Genomic DNA, 21681 nt, shown 5'->3' with positions numbered 1-21681 from the left:
GAGAGAGAGAGAGAGAGAGAGAGAGAGAGAGAGAGAGAGAGAGAGAGATGAGACAAAATATGCATTCTTACAACCGCATACAACATATTACTTTGTAAACACCATAAAGTATACTTGATCAGCATTAGTTCATAAATGTGCACTATTCATTGTATATGAACAAGCAGTCTGAAGCACTGTTGTGCATGTTAGGATGGTCAAAATAAAATCTGTCTGTGATGTTTGGTCTTCAAACTATGGGTCACAGGAAAGCTTAAATCTTTTGCAGGCAAGTACAGTCACATATGCGTGTTTGGCTGAAATGTAAATCATGTACTGTTGTGCAGCCACACGTACCTCTGCGCTCTTCATGGCTTTCAAAAGGTTTGCCACAGTCTCTTTAAACGAGTTGATGAGAAGTCGGCCCAGCTGCTCATACAGTGCACCCAAACAGGCCACAGCTGCCCTATGGGGAGAAATAAGTCAGCGCACTGGCAGGGAATCAAGCAGAAGGCCATCTGCAGTGTGTGATGTGTGCATGTAGGGTGCAGATTTATGACACTCACAGTCGTGTGGGCAGGAAGCTAGGAGAGTCATCCTTGCTGCGGATGATGTCATTGCAGCGGTCCACAGTGAGGCTGGACATGAGGGATTCGCCCACTCGGTACACCAGAGCCAGACACTGTGCCAGCAGCAAGCGTGTCGGAGGGCCCGGGGAACTCGTCAGAACCGTTGTCAGCTGCTCCACCAGACGCTTCTGGTTCTGTTTTACATCGGCCTGCCACACAAATACACACCAACATATTGTTTAGTTGAGCGCAGCTCTTTAATTGCAGTTTTTTGGCACTTCACCAGTATGATACAAACACATTACTAGTCCATTCCAGGCTGAGAGACAGCCAGTGGAAAGATAGACAGATAATCAGAGAGTCCGTTCAGAGGCTTGCTTGTGTTTAAGGAAGAGAGGCAGACAGAAGCTTTTCTTCTCAAACAGAGCTCTTATTGTCAGCACCCTCAACTCACCCGGTCTGTAGCGGGGAGTAGTTTCTTGAGGAAACGCAGCCACTCAAAGACAAACTCTGCCCTCTGGGGCTCCTGTAGCTGACTGCAGGCTTCCTCGTCCAGCAGTAAACCATGAGCCTGCTCCATCTTTCTGTTTTCTCCAACTTTTCGCCTGAGACCCTGAACGCAGCGCCCCTCACCTTCCGGACACCCCAATACACTCTGAAATAAACCAGACGTTTACATAAGGGGTTTTCAAACTGGGAGGAGTGATACTAAGTGATACATAGAAACGTTTACAGAAAAAGAGTTGCATTTAAAAAAAAAATGAAAGATCATACTAAAAATATAATAATTAAATAAGAAAAAACCTATATCAAAATGAATAAATAATGTTAAGCTACTGTTGCTTTGGCAACTAACTAACCTAACTAATTATTTTTTTTAATAATATTTGTATTAAAGTTAACATTTATGTCAAGTAACTATAATAGCCATGTACAGTACTATAGAGAGTAGAAACCATCTTTTCCAAATGTTTGACACAGTTATAATAAGCATTATTTACAGAATAGATTGAGTCTTTTTAAATAAGAATATATGGCTGACATTTAAAAAAAATTAACAGGGTCCCTTGCACAGGGATGGTCATATTTTGGTCCGTGGCATCTACAAGTTTGAAACCTGGTTAGTTATAAGAGATTAAGCAAAGTCGTTGTGTAATTAGAAACTGATGCAATTATGACTCTGCATATCTGTGTGCGGATAAGGGCTTTGCTACATGTCCTGTTTCATAATTTCAACATTTGAATGCAGAAAAGGTAATAAAGGGTTCGTTATACATGGCATGCCTTCTACCAAAAGTACCTTGTAAACTTATATGTCTGCTGTGAATTATGCATTATGTCCACTGCGTCTGCGCAGTCTGGAGAGAAACCAGCAGACCATGCAACTAAAATGACCAAAATGACTAAGGAAAAAAAAAAAAAAAAAAAGAATTTCAACTTTTAAACCAGATTAAGTAGGGTGGGACGCAGACATCAAAGAGCCTGTCAGGGGAACAAAAGGGATATAATTATTTTAGGTTTGTTTAGATGATGAGTCAGGAGGGAAACCCCTTACTTTTCTTAAATATTTATTAATCTGCATGGCAGTAGCATTTAACGTTATGTGAATTTGGTTCGTTATTCATTTTCATTAGAAATGTGACGATTATGACAAGTATTTGTTTTATTCTACTGTATTAACTTGTAGCTTTTTAATAAAACTCCAACTAACGTTATCAGTTTGAGCATAGGATAAATAAATAAAATTATATATTTTCATAAATAAGTCTTTGTGATGTAGAATTGATGATGAATCCAAGCTAAAATAAACAAGAACTATGGCTTTAACCCGATTTGCTGCCAACTTCACACAAAGATAGTTATCATCTCACATTTATTTTTAACCAAATATAAAACACAAACAAAAACGGGCTTGTAGTTGTCAGTGATTTTATGTATTGTTTAGGTATTTTAGCCTAACGCTAGCTTATATCCAATGCTAACCAACTCTGGCATGCTAACGGGATAAATCTTCAAAAGCAGCGATTTTAAAATTAAAAAATCACAAGTAAAATGTGTATTACCTGCTAAATCCATCAAGTGTATTGCCGAGGGGACGATAGTGAGAGCGGTATATCCCTGTTGAAGTCGACTGTTTGTGTAATTTCTCAAAGACATCTGCTTGCATGAAAGTGCGAGTCAAACTGTGAAGCGCAGCCACGATGAACGTGACTGACCGCTAGAGGGATAAATACTACTACCCTACATTTAAACCGGCTGTCTAAAAACTTAATTGCAGTCATCCTAGACTATACATTGATTGGATATTATAGCTAACTAGAGTATATTTATGTGCATTATATTAAGCCGACCAACCCATACAGCTTTTTATGCATTATACAATACACGTACATATTCTTGCACATTATAAACCGATACCTATACAGAGAGGGCCGCATTAAGACTATAAGGGGCCCCTGGGCTTTTACCTCCTGAGGGGCCCTTCATCCATTGGACCTGCTTAATTAATCGTTAAAAGTTATGGTCCCACCCCTTTTACCCCCACCAGGTGGCAAAAAGTGACTGTTAAAAATGCATTTGTCATTGAATCATTTTCAATTTTATTCAATCTTTTTAATCACAAAGCCTTTTATTTTATGGGAATAAATGGTATTTAAAAACATCCAAATCTATAGGTCTGTTACATAAAATACACAAATATAGGCTAAGTGAAAAAAGCGCATTTCCATAAGGTAGGCTACTTAAAGACACCATTGAATAGGAACTAAAATGTGCTTTATATATATATATATATATATATATATATATATATATATATATATATATATATATATATATATATATATATATATATATATATATATATATTTTTTTTTAAATTAATTATTTATTTTTAAATACAGAGATAGTATGTTAAAAACACATTTTAGTTCATATTCATGGCGTCTCAAAATCTTAAGAACTTAAGATTATAGGAAACGTGTATGATAAGGCCTATTTAATTACATGTAGCCTATGCAGAATCTTTTGTATCAACGTTGCCATACATAAAAACTTATTATATTCCACAGCTCTAGTGTGGTGGCTTAACTACTGGGAGCTTAACTAAGTTGTTAAGTTTAAAAGGAGTTAATTATTTTGATAGACTATCATATCTAGCTACTGCTGCTAGCCTACTGTATCACCTACCGGTTCCTTTTCCCCTTCACCGTCACTGTTCTGACGATCTACTTTATCTTGCGCTGTTTTTCTGTTTTGCGCACTACTTTTATATTACGAGACATTGCTGTCACACAGAGGCGGAGCCAGGATTTTTTTTTATAGGGGTGGCCGGGCAGGGGCCAGCAACCATTCTGCGGTGGCACAGAAATCTTTGTTATTTCAACATAAAAATTAGTTTGACTATTATATACTGGACTGTTTTAGTGCATACAACACAAATGAATACAGTTCATTTGTACTTGATTGTATGCAGGCAAGGGGCTTACTAAAGGCTATAGCTAAAGTTTAACTTGCTCAGTCAGCCTAAATTATTCAATCTTCTTTGAATTTTATATAATTAATTAACGCTTCAACAGTTCTGAGTTAGTCTGTAAGGACTGTTTCTAAACCTTGCAACTGAGAAAGTAAAGACTGAATGTTAGTAAAGACTTTCTATATTAGTTGTCAAAATAAGTAATTGCAACAGTTCTGTCAAAAATTAAACTCAGTAAAAGAAAAAAAGTGTGTTCTCTATTAAATCCCTATGCAAGAATATGAATTTATTTAAATTAGGCCTATAAATAATAAGGACAGAAGTCAACATTTTATTTGATGCATTTAAATATTATCCATTGTTGTTTGTATAGGCTACTTTACAAGTTAAAGCAAAATAAGCGCCTATATTTCAGTATAAATGCACAGTGCTCATATTTTTTGTGCATTAAAAAAATCATATTATCAGCTTATGCCTTCGGCTATATTGCTATTACATGGCAGAATATTTTAGTTTTATTATAGTTTGCGGTTTTGATTACTGATAGATTACTGAAATACTACGATTTTGCATGTTGGTAGTTTCTTTTGTGCTTTATTTGAAGTATATAACTTCATATAACGCTCGGCTGAGAGCTTTACCGGTGAGGGTTCATGATTATTGCGGATTATTAAGCGGAGTCACACCGGTCTGCTTCGCTCATTACAGGCTCGATCTTTCTCATCAGAACACCCAGGTTTTGAAAAATGGTCGGGTTTAAATCGGGCTCATAATTACAGCTAATGTGTCGGGCAGGGCCGGGCTCGGTAGGGTCGGGCTTGATTTTTTGAGCTCTAAGCTCTGATTGTGACTGATGATTCCAAGGTTTATTTAGTGAGGGTTTGACTGACATTTCTCGAGCAGGACTTGCAAAGCCCGCATGTGCATTCAACGCGATAAAGCGTAATTTTAAAGGGACAGCCAACATAAAATCCGGTTACAATATTTTCCGGCATCATCGGTGCCCTCTCCCAGCCCCGGGCCCCGTGCATTAATGCGGCCCAGCTTACAGAGCATTTATGGGTCTTGCGATACAGAACTCCAAAACAATTTATATTCATTTGCATTGCTATTCACTTTATATGCACAAGAGGTCACTTACATTGACACCTTACAACAAGTACAGTAGCAGCAGAAAAATATTTGTTAATTCTACAGGTCAGCTTGGGGCTGGTAGATGATTAGAATATGTAAATCCTTTTAAATTTAAATAAGTGTATACCGGGGAAAAATATAAACGGTGTCAACCGTTAGTGTTCTTTTACGTAGCATTTCTAAAGCAGCAGTAAATTAAAAGACCAAAAGAGGCATTTTTCAAAAATGTATAAAGGAACATAACACACATAAGACTTCAATGCCAGCCCAGTATTCCTGCCCTTCTCCTTACGTACAACTAGTGAACAACAATTACATTTTAACCGTTTTATTTGCTTATATTTATTTACAACACTCAAATAAAATTCTAAAATGTAGCATTTTCAGTGAGGAATAATTAGAACTTGTTTCTTTTGCACTTCTTCGTACTGAGTCTCATCTTCTTTCATTAGAGTTTGGTGGTATAAAAGCCGCAGATTATGAACTCCAAATTAAAAACACACAATCCATTGATGAACTCTGAACTAGCCAAAAACGGGGTACATTTTTACTTTAAAAAAATCGTTTCGTAAGCTATGAAGAGTTTGCAAACATGAACCTTGGCCTCTGACAAACCAAAAAACACTTAAAAACAGCCGAATGCCAAATAGAAGGTAAAATATTGTAAAATAATGTGTTTAACAGCACTGTGATTATTAACTAGCCCATTTAAGATATTTTTTTTTGTACAAATGCTAAACAATGATAGTGAAAATCAGCAGTAATCCATAAAATAATCGTCCTCCTCATCGCTGTCATCAGCTCTGGATGGGATATCCTTATCTGAGAGCATATTCCACACCACAAAGTCATCATCTTCAGCTGTTGAAAACATGGGTGATGATGATGGAGAGAAAAAACAAACAGGTAAAGATCATAGCATATTTTTCAACTCAATGATCTGTGTCAGGCCATGTTCAGATTGCCAGCAAAAATCAGATTTTATATACCGGTATACATACAGCAAAAAAAAAAAAAAAGTTACACTTAATGTGTCACTATTACATTTAAGTATTCTGTTATATTCATTAAGTGCATGCTCTTACTATAGGTTTAGTGAAGGATTAGGGTTTGGTGTTGAGATGCACCAATTTATCAGCCGATTTACAACCACCGGCATACTGGCTATAGCATGAAAAAGGTCAATATAACAAACCAATGGTTTATTAATGAACTGCATGGAGGCACTGAGCTCTATAATGTCTGTTGCACAAAAGACCAAAAACAGAAAATCACTCACTACATAACTTTCATAAGGAAATTGCTGCAATGCGTAAAACGCACACAGAATCCAGTGATTAAAAACAGAATTTACAGCATAACGCAGAACGTTTTGATTAATAAATTAAATGTAGGTCAGAACGCTCAAATCAAGTCACGATACATACTAGTGTCTGAATAAAGCCGCAAAAGATATGAATTATGAATCCTGCATGTTTCTGTGTGAATGAATGGCGTAGATGCACTGTTTCATTTACCTCACACACACTGAAACATGCATTGTTGTTCAGCCTGTCGTCTCAATATATGAGGACATGAATGCATGAACCTACGGTATGTTTTTAGAAGAACCTCCAGTCACTTCATGAGCATTTTAGCGATTCATTCCTATCGTCATATCATAAACACACACACACACATAAAAAAAAGTATATGTAGTAATTATGACAGAATATATATATATATATATATATATATATATATATATATATATATATATGCTGTACAGTATAATTTAGCTATGTCTTAATTAATAATATATGCATTTAATTTACACAGTGAAGAATATGCAGTGCTATTTAACATTTGTTTACTTTATTTCTTTACCTGGAAACCGTTAAACCTGCCTAAAAAACACTGTTCATTTCATCTTTGTTCTGTTGTATTTATGTTGGGCTGCTGAATGTCAAATGGATCCAGTCTACGTTCATTAGAAATGATTTGATAAAGCAGCAATAAACTAGCTAGTAGGCTATAAGGTAATGTTTTTTTTGTTTGTTACTTTGCTGATTTAAAACGTGATCTAAACACTATTTGAATGACAAAATTTCAAATAAGAGGGCAAGCGACAATTATCGGTATCACCAATAACGTTTTTTTTAAACCAATATCGGCCCCCCCAAAAAATCAGTGCATCCCTAGTTAGTATATAAAATGATGCCTAATTTATAGTTATTACTATAGTAAATACATATAACATATGCAACAAGACACATTAAAATATAGTGTAACCAAAAATCTGATTCAAACCACATTTAGAAGAATTTAAACTGTGATTTTATCAGATTTTTTAAGAATGCATGAGTATGTACAATCTGGCTGCTCAAATAGAATTATAAATTTCCAAAATAGAGATGATGCAGATTTGAGAAGAAAAAAAAAATCTGATTTGCCTGCATTGTGAATACAGCCATAGGAGTGACCAAAAATGTAATGTGCATACCAACACATCTCTTTAGAGCCTTCTTTGCTGCTGGAGTTGGTGTAAGCTTGTCCTACACAAGAACAATATATCATCACTGTCATATTGATTGAAAAAACAGAACATGTTCCTATCAATAAATAAAACAGTTTGAACACTTTTGGGAACAAGGTTAAAGACAAGCAGGATTTTAAGATTGTTACCATTGCTGCAGCATTTTTGCCCCGTTTCGGCCCTTTTTGTTTCTTCTGAAGATGGAAAATGTACTTGTCCATGTTATTCCTTAAGATAAACAAAAAAAATTTAACTGATTTATACACAGATGTAAATTAAACTGATGAGTTCACTCAGCATACACTCTCTACAAACATCAAAATCATGAAGTCTGCTTTGCAGTTGAGATAAAAACATACTTATTGATGGATCCCATCATTCCTGGGCTGATGTGCAGACACTGAGGGGTTTTAGCAGTATTAGAGATGCTAGAACTCGGCGTCTGGGGGTTCTGGAGCTGGCTGAAATCCTCATCATCTCCATTTGCAGCAAATACAGGCAACTACATAAGACAATGGGGTCAAGTTAGATTGTTTGCAGTATAAACAAGATATGACTCAGATGTTTTACATTATAAATAGAACATCTGATTCAGGCTTAATCAGGTCTGTGTGTGATGTTCATATGAAATCTAGTTTAGGGTATGTGGATCTAAATCAACCAACATAAAAGTACCTTGATTTGTTTATTGTGCATTGGTGAGCTGGTAAACACATCATCATGGTCATCTTTGGGCATGTGGTCCAAGAAATGCCTCATCTGCTGTCTCCTTTTAAGAGTTCCAGCTTTAGCAGTTATTTCAACTATTTCCTTTCCTGTGAGCAAAACTGAGGTCAGGCATTTTCAATTATACAGATTTGTAAACAAATACTTCCCTAATTTGTAAAAACAACTCATAACTCATCAAATTATACAGTAAAGAATAGGTACCTGGCTCCTCAGTTGCTGCTGGTTTCTTTGATGCTCTTTTTCTGGGTTTTTTGTTGGTCTTCTGATGGGCACTATACTGTTCCTGACACTCTTCAGCTGAACGAGTTTCAACAACATATGCAACGTGTGCCCAGTAACCGCTCTTGTGCTTGGGTAATGAGTTGACAGCTCTGTCCGAAGAGATACAGACTGATATCATGATCTGTCTACATTTCTAAATGGCTTCTTATTAAATGTCTATTTGTAAAATCAAGGCCAGAAAACATTTCATAAAAAAACAACAACAATAGATGTCAAGATAAAAGCTTACTCGTGTAGTTTTTGTAGTTCTTTTTCAGTCCATTTTCCATCCAATAGCTCTGGTTCATTCGGATTGCCGTTTTTGGCTTGTGGTCTTTTGCTTCTAGTGTTTGTTTTTCCCGTTTCAGATTTCTTTGATCTTCTGTTGTTTGAAACAGCACTTTCCTCATCCTCAGAGTACTCAGAAGGCATGTCCTCTGAGGAATCCTGGTGTCCATTCATTTTAAGTTCAGATTTAACTTTCTTTTGTCTTGTCCTCTTCAATAATAACGTAGCCTTCTTGTCAAGTTGCCGTTTCTCTTCATCATCATCTGTGGGAAAATTGATAGAATCTGAAACATCATCTAAATTTCTCTGCAAGACCTTTTTTGGTCTACGTGAACAGTGTTCATTTTGTTCCAAATGACCGGTAGACACCGAGGTCTCAATTTTATGAGGTTTTGTTAGCCGTTTACATTCTGCAGACCCTTTTCCTCTTGACCTTTTTGGAGGGTCTGGAGATGTAATTGAGCTGTTTGAGTCAGTGGAGTATTGGGCTTTGGAGCTTAAGCGAGAGCTTCGGCGCAAGGAACTGTTATCGTGTGCCATGGAGTGCGGTTCAGCCTGGATTTGTTTTTGGGAGGACTTTCTGTTGCGGTCTGTCTTTGAATAATTCTCAATGCCAGTTTCCTGTTCATCATATGACATTCCTCCATCTCCAAGTAAGAAATTCACATTCACTGCATGAACTTGAGTGTTCTCTGTCATTACTGCCCCAGAACCCACAGTTGTTTCCTTTTCTCTCAACTGTTGTTTTCTCAGAGATGCTCTTTGAGGTCGACTAGAATTTTGTTTCACTGCATGACCCGAATCAAAGTTGTCGGACACATCCGGGTGTCCTTTTTGAGCTCTTGTAGGTTTATTCAGTGTTGTGCTCTTTATTTGATTGCTTTGAGATGGGGCATTCATTTGGGGTTTGGAACGCTGTTTGATCCTCCTCATTGGCACTGACACTTCATCTTCACTGCTAGATGTGTTACGCTTCCCTTTTGTAAAACAAAAAAAGTGAAAATTTTGCAATAAAAAGAAAATGCACTTTAAAAATACAAGCATGTTATCAATACACACCTCTCCCCAGAGTTTCAGGCCTAAATGATCTTTGCTCTGTGATTTGTGATGTTGCAGGCGTTACTGGCTTCTTCGGCTTGAAAAAAAAAATAACAGAAAATGTAAAGACCCCCTGTGGTGAAAAGCAAGTTTTTAAATGTTGTTCATATGTCTATAGCCGCGTTTCCACCGCAGGAACTTTCCCCAGGAATTACGGACTTTGGGGTGGTACTCTGTGTGTTTCGACCACAGCACCAGGGATCTAAATAAAGTTCCGGGTAAAGATTTCCCCCTTAAAACGGCCCTGCTTGTGAGGTAGTACTTTTTAAAAGAACTCTCAGGGGTGGGACTTGGCTGCTGAACATTCATAAATATGAAAAATATCATACTTCTATGATATTAGACCACATAGCCTTTAGTAAAGGAAAATGAATTTCAAACCTCCCGGTACCTACAGAGTCGGTTTTGCTTTTTAGCAGCGTGTTGGGGTTCCGGTACACCAGCCATGCCAACAGAATTAATTAAATTTTGCTTATCAATGCATATCTAAATTCACACCTAGCCTACGGTATGTTTTTAGAAGAAAAAAGATGCTGCAGCCAATGAGCAGCTGGCAGGGGCTGGTTGCAGGACAACTGAATCTCCGCAGACAGTTTTTAATGTTTATCAGACAATAACTACTCAAGATTTTGCTTAAGTATAATTTTGGGGACAATTAGGGCAAGATTTGGACTGTCCTGAATTTTTCGGGACGTCTGGTCACCCTACTCTGTAGAGATCAGGACAGGGTCCCCCGCAGCTAGAATATCGCCTTCACGGCGGCTCCATTTTTATAGGGATAAAATTATTGACTACAGGGGGACTTTATGAAATGGCTCACTTGCACCATAACAATATATAAAGTCCCTGCAAGTGTCAATAAAGATCAAAAGACATTGTTTGCACTGCTAAAGGAAATGAGGAGTACCGTGGACAGCAGTGATGTAGAATAGTCTTCATGGACAGTGACATTCATGTCAGAGTCCATAACAATCCTCCCTCCTTTCCAGTATTCCAATGGCGCTTTGATGAGTCGGCCACTGCGGGAAACTTTTGCACTGCCCGGCTGAATGCAGTCAGTGGGAGTGATGGGAGCTGTAAAACAATAAAATTATCATTTCAATCCTATGAGGATAGCCAGAGTTGAAACTTCCAAACATTCACGCCAATAAAAATATAAATGCAGCTAGACAATAAATAAATCAATTAATAAATTATGATCGATTCTGTAACATAAGTCCGATTGATTTGTGAAGAATGTGTACCTGTTCAAACTGATCCTTCAAAAAGAAGTAAGTAATTCAAAAGAACAATACGCAGTCACATCACTACATACAAGCCATTCTTTGATTATATGACATGGAACACTCACAGGTTATATTGCCTTGAATCTTGGGATGTTTGGATGTTGAGTTTTTAGAAGCCTGTTGATTTCTTCCTTTGGGAGGTTTCACACAGCTGTCATCCTTCTGACTTTTCTGTGATCTAAATCAAAAATAGGTTAATTGAATGTATAGTTTATTTTTTATTATTTGATAATAAGGGAAGGCTGGGCACAACCTAACGCAGGTTTAGTTGTTACACAAATAGTTTAAACTTTCCACACATGCCAGTATGACGAAACTTAGTGTATTTACTAGTTGCCATATCAACATTTGTGCGAAAATTCAAAAATCTTTGGAAGATTTCACTGAACATTTATTTAACAATAGCAAAAGTACATTTCTTACTTAAGTTTATTTTTTCATCAGTTTTTTTTGTGTTTATTTAAAATAAGACAAATCTGATATTATTGTAATCTTATATTATTTAACAGTTGAGATCGTTCTAACCAGCAGAAGACACGAGACAGTCGCCCAGGTGGGGTGTGTTGTAACACTGCTTTACAATGAGTCCCTATAGAAATATGCTATTATGTTCTATACATTTATGAATTCTTTTGAGAAACCATGAGAAAAAAGGTGAATAATGACTGATAGTCAATGTTCAGAAATGATTCATTATTGTTATGTTTTTAACTATACAGTACAGGTGTATTTAGCAATGTTTGTGTTGTCAAACTCAAATGTATATATTTTTTATTTATTTTTAAAAGTTAATAATTGTATTTTATTGACAAAATATTTTAGTTTGTCTTGGATATTTTTTTAGCTAGATCAGGTAACATTTTAAGCTGTCATTAGGTCATGTTACAATGTACCCCTCACATATTACAATGTACCCCAACTATGGGGCATGTTGTCACATTTCACTTCGAGGTAAATCAAGAAAAAAGTACACTGCATTAATGAAATAAAACTACATAATTGTACTTGATATGTGTGAAATTAATGTGGAAAAAATAAATACTCTGAACCCCAAGTGGATTTACACAAACCGAAACAGTCAAAAAGCGTTAGGTTGTGCACGGGCCGCTCTCCTCTAAATGATATAATAACAGAGTTGAGGCAACATACCCCATATGACCACTCAAAAACTGATCCAAGTACTCTTTCCACATTTTTGGAAACCCAAACAGAAACTTCTTCAAAAACCAAGATGGAAATGCTGTAATGGTAAAATCAAAACTATTAAATGAAGTATATGATCAAAGTATGGCACCCTTATTTAAAAAGCATTAATCTTACATGAATTGGGATGTTTGGCCATTTTCCCAACGAGGACGTAGGTTCTGCCAGATGAGGTCTTGAGCACATTACTCGAGACTCTTTCAATGATGAAACTGCTATGCCATGGTATCATAGTGTCTCTGTAAGTTTCAAACAAAACTACATTAGAGCTACATGATATCTGAAATCATACTGCTAATATTTGCAGTGGGTTAGTAAATAATTTTTTTGTGCATTAATTAGGGCTGTCAATCGATTAAAATATTAAAATGACAGGATTCTCGCAATTAATCACACATTTTATCAGTTGTAAATGTATCTAAAATCAAGTTTAAATTAAGTTTTTTAATACTCTAATCAACATGGCTATGGACTAATTTGCATGATTTATGTTAGTGAACCCATTCAATAATAATCAATAATACAGCATGAAGACTAGACATGTATTAAAGGTCATCAATGTCATCAGATGTTTATCAAAGAACTTGTTTCATGTCTCTTAAGCCTATGAGATAAAAACTTCAAGATAGGCAGTGATTTCTCTCATTTTAAGAATATAAATAAAGGGAGTTTTTACACTGGCAGTTCAGAAGGGGCACACATCGTATAAAAAATTAGTAAAGTCAAAGGACCTGGGCGCACCAGTACCACACCATACCTGGAGGAGGTTGTAACGAGTATTAATATAGTGTGGGCCCTTTAAGAGATGCGTGTTTCCCATTGAAATATCTGTATTTTGTGTGTGTGTGTGTGTGTGTGTGTGTGTGTGTGTGTGTGTGTGTGTGTGTGTGTAACTGTGCTGCGATTCATGTGAGCAGTGTGAGGAACACGGACTTGGGAGTGCTCTTGTTCAGAAAAGTAACCTGCGTATTTGTTTTAGCCGATTGTAATGTATTTAGTTCGATAAAACATGTATTGTAAGTGGTGAAGGTGTTAATGATTTACCTCAGACATGAGCGAGAGTAAGCTTGCAATGCATCGCACTTGGACTGCAAAGAATGTGCTCAGTCTAAAAACACACTTTTCTTTCGACCTGGAGTCTAATAAAAGTTAAACAGAAAATATGGTAGCTTGTAGGCAATAACTGCACTTTTGGTTTAGAATAGTAATATTAATGTTAACCCTTTTCTTTCCCTATTAATGTTTGTTGCTGCATCCTTTACGTCTATGGCTTCTGAATTTCTCCAACTACGGGCTAGGCCACGGATCAAACAGAAAATGTGCGCTGCATTAATAAATACATGTTAATAAATTGTGCCGTTAAAATGAATTTGCGTTGACGCGTTAATTGACAGCCCTAGTATTACTGAAAAGCATAATGTTGTAATATAATAAGATTTAGCTCTATTTATAATATAGCACACAGACATAAGTCTCCAAGATATACCAAAGGCACAGCAATCAAACAAAACTAATGAAGAAAGAAAAACTTACATGCGAATACCATCAACCACTATATCTTTGTTGAGCAGTTTCAAAACCCAGTCTTTTAAATGAATCCCCCTCACCTAAAAGACAATAATAATGTCACCATCATTATAAAATATAAAAACACCAAATCATTTTTTAAGGCATTTCATTTTGTAAAAATTTTTTTTTTAAACACTAAAATTTCCTTAACTTACTTTGGTTTCGTCATCTAGGGCTACGGCTGCTTGATGTTTTGACTGAAACACAGACATCTGCTTTCGTGGGATCAAGACTCGAGGAGAATGCAGCAGAAGAGGATCTTCCAGAAGATTATGAGTGGGTTGAGGGGGTCCAGTGACCACTTCAGTGCACTCCGACTGACCAAACGGACAAGACTCAGGACTAGTGGAAGCATCATTTTGGAGGGCTTCCTCATTGTCGTTTTCTACAGAAATGCTCTTCTCACCAAATACACAACCACCTGTAATCAAATTTCAGAGCATATGTATTATGATCTTTGTCATATTGCTCTTGGTGTGCATTACTTTTGCATTATGATCCGATTATGGTAGGTCTATGTCTGTAACCCAGTGTTCTAATGGAATAAAAACTCTCAGGTTTTGGTGAAAGAAAATGCTTGCAATGCACAAAAACAACAACAACAAAAAATTAAGATAAATAAACACACACACACAACTGGTCATTATAAACAAAGCAACTGGTCGTTATAAACACACCTTTATATCAGTATATGCTTTTGAAAATGGACATTCATATCTAGACACATAGTAAAGCAGGGTGAATTAAAATATTATTATACCTCTATTTCCACTCAAATAATTGACAGGTTTTTGCTGAAGCTGGGCTAATGTCTCATCAGGAACCACCTTGTCCAACAGTACACAAGTCTCTTAAGTAAACAAACACAACAGATTTATAAATTAATTGAGCCACACTGAATACAACTAAGACAAAAAAATTATATATATCTCATACGTCTGGTTCTGTTATACAGACTCTCTGGCATTTGCTCTCGCCTTGTTTTCATTTTAGAAAATATCTCCCCAGGAACCTTCTCCAGTAAAACAAATGGCTCTAGACACAGAAATAATAAACAGAAAAGTGAAAATAAAAGAGTTAAATTAAAGCAATATGTACATCTGAAAATGTATGTGTGTGTGTGCGGTGTGTATATTTATATATGCGAGAGAGAGAGAGAGAGAGAGAGAGAGAGAGAGAGAGAGAGAGAGAGAGAGAGAGAGAGAGAGAGAGAGAGAGAGAGAGAGAGAGAGAGAGAGAGAGAGAGAGAGAGAGAGAGAGAGAGAGAGAGAGAGAGGAAACTAACCAATAAATGACTGTGACTCAGTATTAAAAGTTTCACTTTGTCTTCCAGGCACTTTATGGACATTGATGGAATGACTTTCTTGTGGCAAGTCCATTTCTCCAGCCTGTGCATCTCCTCTCGGCGACTGTGGAGGTGAGAGGGCTAACACATATGTCTCCTGGTTGGCGTTACTCTTTTGTGAGTACTGGACCACAGGGTTCAAGGGGATATGACCACAGATCTCCTGGTTTCTTAAATGATCAGAGGCTGCCTCATGCCCTACAGAATTTTGTCTCTGAACTTTTGCCTTCAATCTCGCAAAAATCTTTGCTGGTGTCTCAGTGCACCTCTTCAGCATCAGGTCAGCTTTGTATTGAGGTGCAACCTCTGCCGTGGCATTGATGCTGCTGAGCTCACAGGAGATATTTGGGCTATTTTCTTCCGCACTTTGTGCAGTTGAGTTCATCACCAACACATCTCTGTTCGAAATCTTTCTGCCTGACCCAGTTGCCCAGTTGTGAGCTGTTTTAGGTATGGTTTTGACCGGTGTGATCATGTCACCAGACTTGGGGACTTCAGGAGGTATGAAATAGTCTTGTACTGGACGATACATTGTTATGTAAGAGGAACGTCAGTCTAGCTGTTTACAGACCCGTTGTGATCCATGTTCTCAGCAAAATCCTATAAGATGCAAATTATATTATAATAATAATTTGCAAAAGATGTGAAAAAGTGAAGATTGTCTATAAAATATGACACTTCCACAAATAATCAGTAACATTATTTGTAAGACACGCAACAGTTATAAAACAACTTTTAAAAATGAATAAACATCTTATTGGAATTTTACCTTAAAAACTTCTCTAAATCCAACGATTTCAAGCTTAAACGATAATAACCCCGTGCACACTTATCCGTCGACAAATCCTGTGTAAAATGATCGTTTACATAATCACTAGGTGAAATAAAGACCTAACTTAATATAAAGTGGGGTGAATAACATTATGGCGTAACTTTACAAAAAATAAAAAATAAAAAAAGTATTCGCTTACCATAAAAACTCGTTTGAATTTTCCCGGATAAAGCGCGGCTAACGTCTCGCGTCGCGCAAGCACTGCGTCACTTCCGCCGTCAATGCTACTAGGAAGTGAATCATTTTCTTAAAATCGGTTCTTTAAAACCAGTTATGTGATTCTTTTATTTTAAAAAACGCACAAACTTGCATCTTGCTGTTCGGTGTCCGATTAGGATGTATTAACTATGGCATTTACTGGTTAAGCTTGTTGAGCCATCAGCCATTCAGCTTATAAAACAGTAAGTTATTTTCCAACATCTTTTCAATATGAAACAATCGTTCAGACCGGGTTCGTGAACCGATTCAATTGATCAACTGAAAAGATCCACTCAAAAGAACGACTCGTGCTGCTCAATGCATGTCTATTGCCTACATAATGCAAATGCACCCTCTGGCTGTTCTAGTAGACTGAAATAACTGATTGTATCGAAGCTGGGCTTATTCGAACCGATATGGATATCATAATTTTCAAACTTTTCAAGTGCTTTTATTTGTTTGAGTACGACGAGTAGTAGTGTTGAGCATAGATATACATATTAAAGGCTAGATGTCTTACATTATGCATATCTATGCTCAACACTACTACTCGTCGTACTCATACAAACAAAAGCACTGGAAAAAATAAAAAAGTATGATATCCATATCGTATCGTATAAGAGTACCTTGGATATAATGATACATCAGTTAGGCTACTAGAAAGCCAGAGGGTGGCATTAATATCACAGAACTCGCTAAGCCAACAGTGTTATAAAACTAATAACAGTAGTATTTAGTAGAAGTATAATTGCAAATGGCCACGAGTTAATTGTCATGGGTGTGCAACATTTGTGAAAAATGGGGTGGCTAGAGAGATAATAACTGATACACAAATGGAGTGTGTTATTGAAGTGTGGATGGATAGAAAAAATTCAGATTTTTTTTGTAATCCAATCAATTAACAATTGAGCACTTGAATTCAGTGGGAGGTGATGATAAATTAATGGTGTGGGCATAATAGAGGAATATATGGAAGACAACTGGTATGTTTAAACAGTGGAAAAGGATTTAACACTTTCAGGATCTGTTTCATTGATGCCAGTGGGATATAGAAGATAAAGAGTGATCGGCTGATCGCTTCCCAAAAATGTGTAGTTATAAGGAAACATATAAAACCATCAAAGTGACAATATGATGAAGCAGATGGATGGAGTAAAATATGTAATGAAATCAGAACTGAATAACTTAAAACAATTAAGGGTGTAAATACATTAATTTCTGTCACTTAAAGTAGCAGAAGAGGCTATTCTTAAAATAAAGGGTATTGTCCCTACTGGAATTTAAGAGTGTTCTGAAGTTATACAAAGGAATGAAACTTTTAGGGGCTAAGAAGGTCATTAATAGGCCTACCTGAATCTCTCATTAATTATCAGAGAAAAGTAGCTCAGGTGAGAACTGTCACGGAGGCTAAAAGGAAATCCTGGCAAACATTCAATAGGAATAAAACATTTTCTTTATTGTATAAAATATACGGCAATAAAATTGTAGTGGCGTATTGGATTTAATGGCAAATTGGGAAAATATTCGAAGAAAGTTGGGAGAGGAATCCTTCGCATGGAACAGGATTTGCATGGAAAACTAAGGAATGGTTAAAAGAAATGACGCTGGATTCAATCATATTTGGACCAACTGTTACAATATCTCCAATACCAACTTGGTTACTGACTGAGTGAAGCACAAATTGATTTTACATTAATACATGACAGAATGCAGAAAGGACATATTGAAACAGAAATTAAAATTACATTAAATGCATTAATACGGCATATTCTTCATTTATTCAGGTATACATGGGTGAATCAGAAACCCTGAAACAAAGCGAAAGTGTGCAGCATTTTGTGTCCCAGAATTTAAAAGTGGTAACAAAGGGAGAGTAACGGATGCTAATTCAGTATACTGCAGAATTAGTTGTCATTCAAATGGCACTGAGATGTGCTAAGCTGATGTCAAATTCTAAAATTAAAGTTTATTGTTCAGATTCAGTGGCATCACTTTCAAGCCTGGGGGGGGGGGGGGGGGGTACAACACAATGCAACAAAATGAAATAGCAGAAAAAATTGGTTAAGGAAGCACTTGAAGTGGATAGTATTAACATAGCGCAGTCATTTCACGCAGGGAAAGTCTCTGGTTCAACAAGCTTGTGATAAATGGCAGAATTACTCAAGTCCTCATGCAGGACATTTCTATACAGAATACAAAGTAACATGAAAACAAGGTAAAATTAGGAAGGTAGGCTATATGTATTTATTTACAAGATAAATAAAGTGTCACAACTCACACTGACCTTAATGCAACACTTCATATGGCCAAACACAACTCAGGTCTATTATATATTCCAGGAAATAGAAACAGTTTTGATTAGATGCATTAAAACGTGACTATAGATAGAGACGTGTCTGTCTTCCATGTACGAATAAAAACAGTAGGTGGCATTCCTACAGTGCAGAATCATATAGACTGTAAAAAAATAAATAAATAAAAAATAGAATACGCCAAGGCAGAAATCCAAAGAAGAAGAAAATCATCTTCGTCAAACTCCAGCACAGTAGGTGGCGGTATGGCCCGTATACATATCTATGGCATGTACTTTTTTTAGGAACCAGCCATGCCGCCAATAAATCCACAGAAGAAAAAGAAGAACGACACGCGTACTCATAATACAAAAATAATACACAATTAACAGTTTATAAGTGTCCGTAAATGGAAATAGGTGTGAGGATGAATGAGACGATGTCCGCGATTCAACTTCCGGAAGAGATCTGGATCCGCGTGTTTGGATTTCTCTCTGGTCTTGACAAATTGAGTGTTCGTTTAAGCTGTACGTTCTTCAAAAGACTGGTCGACCATTTGACCTTATGGAAAGACAACGTTATTGTCCTCAAAAAGGTCGAAATCTACGACTCACATTTTGGAGAACTCTGCGCCAAAGGAAAACGAAGTCCATCGTTGTTCAAAAGGCAAATGCCAAGGAATTGCAGCATATTGCGACTTCGCTCCCGTGGATAACTTCCGTTACTCTGGCTCAGTGCAGTGATGGCAAAGCTTTGGCAGAGCTGGGTGCTCTAAAACACCTCGAGAGGCTTGTCATCCGTCAGTGTTGCTGTCGGAGTCTAACCAGCTCACTTTTATCTTTGAGGCAACTGACTCATCTCTGCTTGTGTGAGGTCCAGAGAGCTTCAGTATCAGAGATAAGCGCTGCTACTTCGCAACTTGTCAATCTTACCTCACTACACTACCATGACAACAACAATCCTATCCATAAACCTGTCCTTCATGGCATATTGAGTCGTCTGCCCAACTTAAAACACCTTTCCTGGAAAATGGGACCAAAGTATGGGATTCTTCCTGATGATTATTTTAGTCCAACTAAAGCATGTGGGCGTTCTGGTATGTGTGCTTTCAGAAAAGAAAAGAAAATGAAGTAAAGAGAAGATTTTCACAAATGTCTTTCACTCAGGAGGGAGTCCCAATGCCGAGATTAGGCTGAGGAGCCTGGAGCTGCTGAACTATAAAGACCCCTGCCTCTCCCCTGCTGCCTTTGACGCTCTATCCTCGCTGACAAATCTGACCGTGCATTATAAGTGTCGTTTTAAAAATCCACAATTTTGCCGTCTCACACAGTGGTTGCAAGGACTTCATGTACTCTCGGAACTCAACATTTCTTGTAAGTATGAAATAACACATAAATACGGATAGTCCATTTTTACCTCAGAGGTTCTTTAGAAAACGATCTTCAACCGGATGCTTCAAAGGAGGACATAATAATAATAATAATAAATTTTATTTATAATGCACTTTATATTAAACAAAATCTCAAAGTGCTAAAAGATAATAAGATAACTAATTATTCAAATGATACAATTTTAAACGGACAGCATATTGCTTACTTGAAAGAATCACGACGTTAACATGTTAAACTCAGAAAATCCGTTTTTCTGTTTCATTGGTACCCACAGGTTCATGAATAAAATATAACAATAAAAATGTGTATAATTGCTAGTAGTAGTAGTACATGCCCTTTTTATAATTCAATATAAATTAGTTATACCTATATTATTTTACTACTATTATATAGATTTAATCTATGGACACTTTATTTAGATCGTATTTGATTTATACAATAAATCCCTCTACATTTGTGTCCGTTTGCATTTTCTAGTAGGATACCCACTCGGACTCTTCGCGAAATCAGTACCCAGGACTGTGCAGCATTTGTCTTTCATTGGAGTGAATGCAGATTTGAAGGCAGTCAGGATCTTGGCAGAGCAGGTGCCAGATTCTTCTTCACTTCCACATGGGACTTGTGTTGTCATGACATCTGTGATGTAATCAAAGAAATGCCTCAGATGTTCCCAAAGCTGCAGATCCTTAAAGTGAGGTGAGAGTGCTTTATCATAAATTGCAAATCTATATTGTCAAAAATAAGTAAACGTATTGCTTTTTGTACATATCTTGTCCTAGGTAAACTTCATTCTAAATGACTCCTCTCTTTCAGACACCAAAACGTTCCAGCATCAGTGTTTCTTCATCTTCAGCATCTGCCTCAACTTCGGCAGTTAGTGATTTTGGATGCTCCCCAAGGCCCTAGTCCTACTGTGCAAGATCTGACTCAAAAACTTCATGACCAAGCCAAGGAAAGAATCCATGTTCTTCATTCCAGTTTAAAGGACAGAGCCACTTGTTCTTGTGGTTTTAATTGATTCATTTCATTGTTTCCTGTGTCGTTTGTGTATTGATGCATTTGATGCCTGTTTCAAACATAGATACTCATGCCTTACACAGTTGTCTTTGTAATATAGAGGGACATGTATGTCGAAGATGTAAAATGGAAATTGTAAATAATACATTAATGGACACAATCTTTTTTTTTTTACCCTTTGATACATTGCCAGTGATATTGTATGCTATCAGCTTTCACTTGATTTTTTACAAAGTTGAATATATTTAGAAAATGTTATATTTACTCATGGTCTTTTTGTAAATAATCTCAAATAAATGAATGAAAGGAAATACACTACAGTAAGAATTATTTTCTTCTTTTCTATCTTTAACATCCAAACCCCTCCACTAGGTGGCAATCAATTCACACTTCACACACAACCCCACCCACCACACACAAGCACACAAGATACAGGGGGACTCCCCTCCCCTGTATCTTTTCAGTTAATACAACAAAGTATGGTTATGAACAAATATGTAG

The 21681-nt window shown here is 36.7% G+C and overlaps 2 protein-coding genes and 1 long non-coding RNA gene across 5 annotated transcripts in view; 1 reads left to right on the top strand and 2 right to left on the bottom strand.

The window, feature by feature from the left end:
* The window catches only part of heatr5a (HEAT repeat containing 5a), a 34148-nt gene extending 31396 nt beyond the window's left edge, over window positions 1–2752 (bottom strand). For both annotated transcript variants that reach the window (XM_067455181.1, XM_067455182.1), the window contains exons 1-4: window positions 2612–2752; window positions 1003–1203; window positions 546–757; window positions 337–445 (exon numbers count right to left, since the gene is read on the bottom strand). In XM_067455181.1, the coding sequence (XP_067311282.1) occupies window positions 337–445; window positions 546–757; window positions 1003–1128 (447 nt within the window). In that variant the 5' untranslated portion in view covers window positions 1129–1203; window positions 2612–2752. The remainder of the gene's footprint in view (window positions 1–336; window positions 446–545; window positions 758–1002; window positions 1204–2611) is intronic.
* Window positions 2753–5619: 2867 nt separating this feature from the next.
* Window positions 5620–16678, bottom strand: mis18bp1 (MIS18 binding protein 1). Of its 2 annotated transcripts, XM_067455179.1 has the most exons (19): window positions 16423–16678; window positions 16221–16297; window positions 15392–16051; window positions 15043–15141; window positions 14867–14956; window positions 14262–14527; window positions 14071–14144; window positions 12655–12776; window positions 12484–12574; window positions 11400–11512; window positions 10956–11122; window positions 10010–10085; window positions 8913–9927; window positions 8603–8772; window positions 8348–8487; window positions 8032–8174; window positions 7822–7900; window positions 7640–7691; window positions 5620–6018 (listed from the first exon to the last, which is right to left on the bottom strand). In XM_067455179.1, exons 3-19 carry the CDS (start codon window positions 15981–15983, stop codon window positions 5912–5914), a joined length of 3396 nt encoding a protein of 1131 aa, XP_067311280.1. In that variant the 5' UTR covers window positions 15984–16051; window positions 16221–16297; window positions 16423–16678; the 3' UTR covers window positions 5620–5911. The 2 variants fall into 2 exon arrangements, with proteins under 2 accessions (XP_067311280.1, XP_067311281.1); XM_067455180.1 differs by lacking the exon at window positions 16221–16297.
* A 2141-nt stretch (window positions 16679–18819) lies between these two features.
* LOC137091062 (uncharacterized) lies at window positions 18820–21466 on the top strand. The gene is made up of 4 exons (XR_010908014.1): window positions 18820–19868; window positions 19939–20145; window positions 20641–20859; window positions 20977–21466. It is a non-coding gene; the product is annotated as an uncharacterized lncRNA (long non-coding RNA).
* Window positions 21467–21681: the final 215 nt, after the last annotated feature.

This window comes from Pseudorasbora parva, chromosome 10, assembly GCF_024679245.1.
Source record: "Pseudorasbora parva isolate DD20220531a chromosome 10, ASM2467924v1, whole genome shotgun sequence".
Taxonomy (NCBI): Eukaryota; Metazoa; Chordata; class Actinopteri; order Cypriniformes; family Gobionidae; genus Pseudorasbora; species Pseudorasbora parva.
The sequence above is the reverse complement of the archived record's forward strand: the minus strand, read 5'-3'. Positions and strand labels throughout refer to the sequence as shown.

Excerpts from the sequence above, each read along its gene's own strand:
- mis18bp1 (XM_067455179.1), bottom strand. The coding sequence starts at position 15,983 with ATGTATCGTCCAGTACAAGACTATTTCATACCTCCTGAAGTCCCCAAG. Across the intron at positions 15,142-15,391 it reads TGAGTCACAGTCATTTATTG|AGCCATTTGTTTTACTGGAG; the intron begins GTTAGTTTCCTC and ends TTCTGTGTCTAG. Across the intron at positions 11,123-11,399 it reads GATTCAAGGCAATATAACCT|CTCCCATCACTCCCACTGAC; the intron begins GTGAGTGTTCCA and ends ATTGTTTTACAG.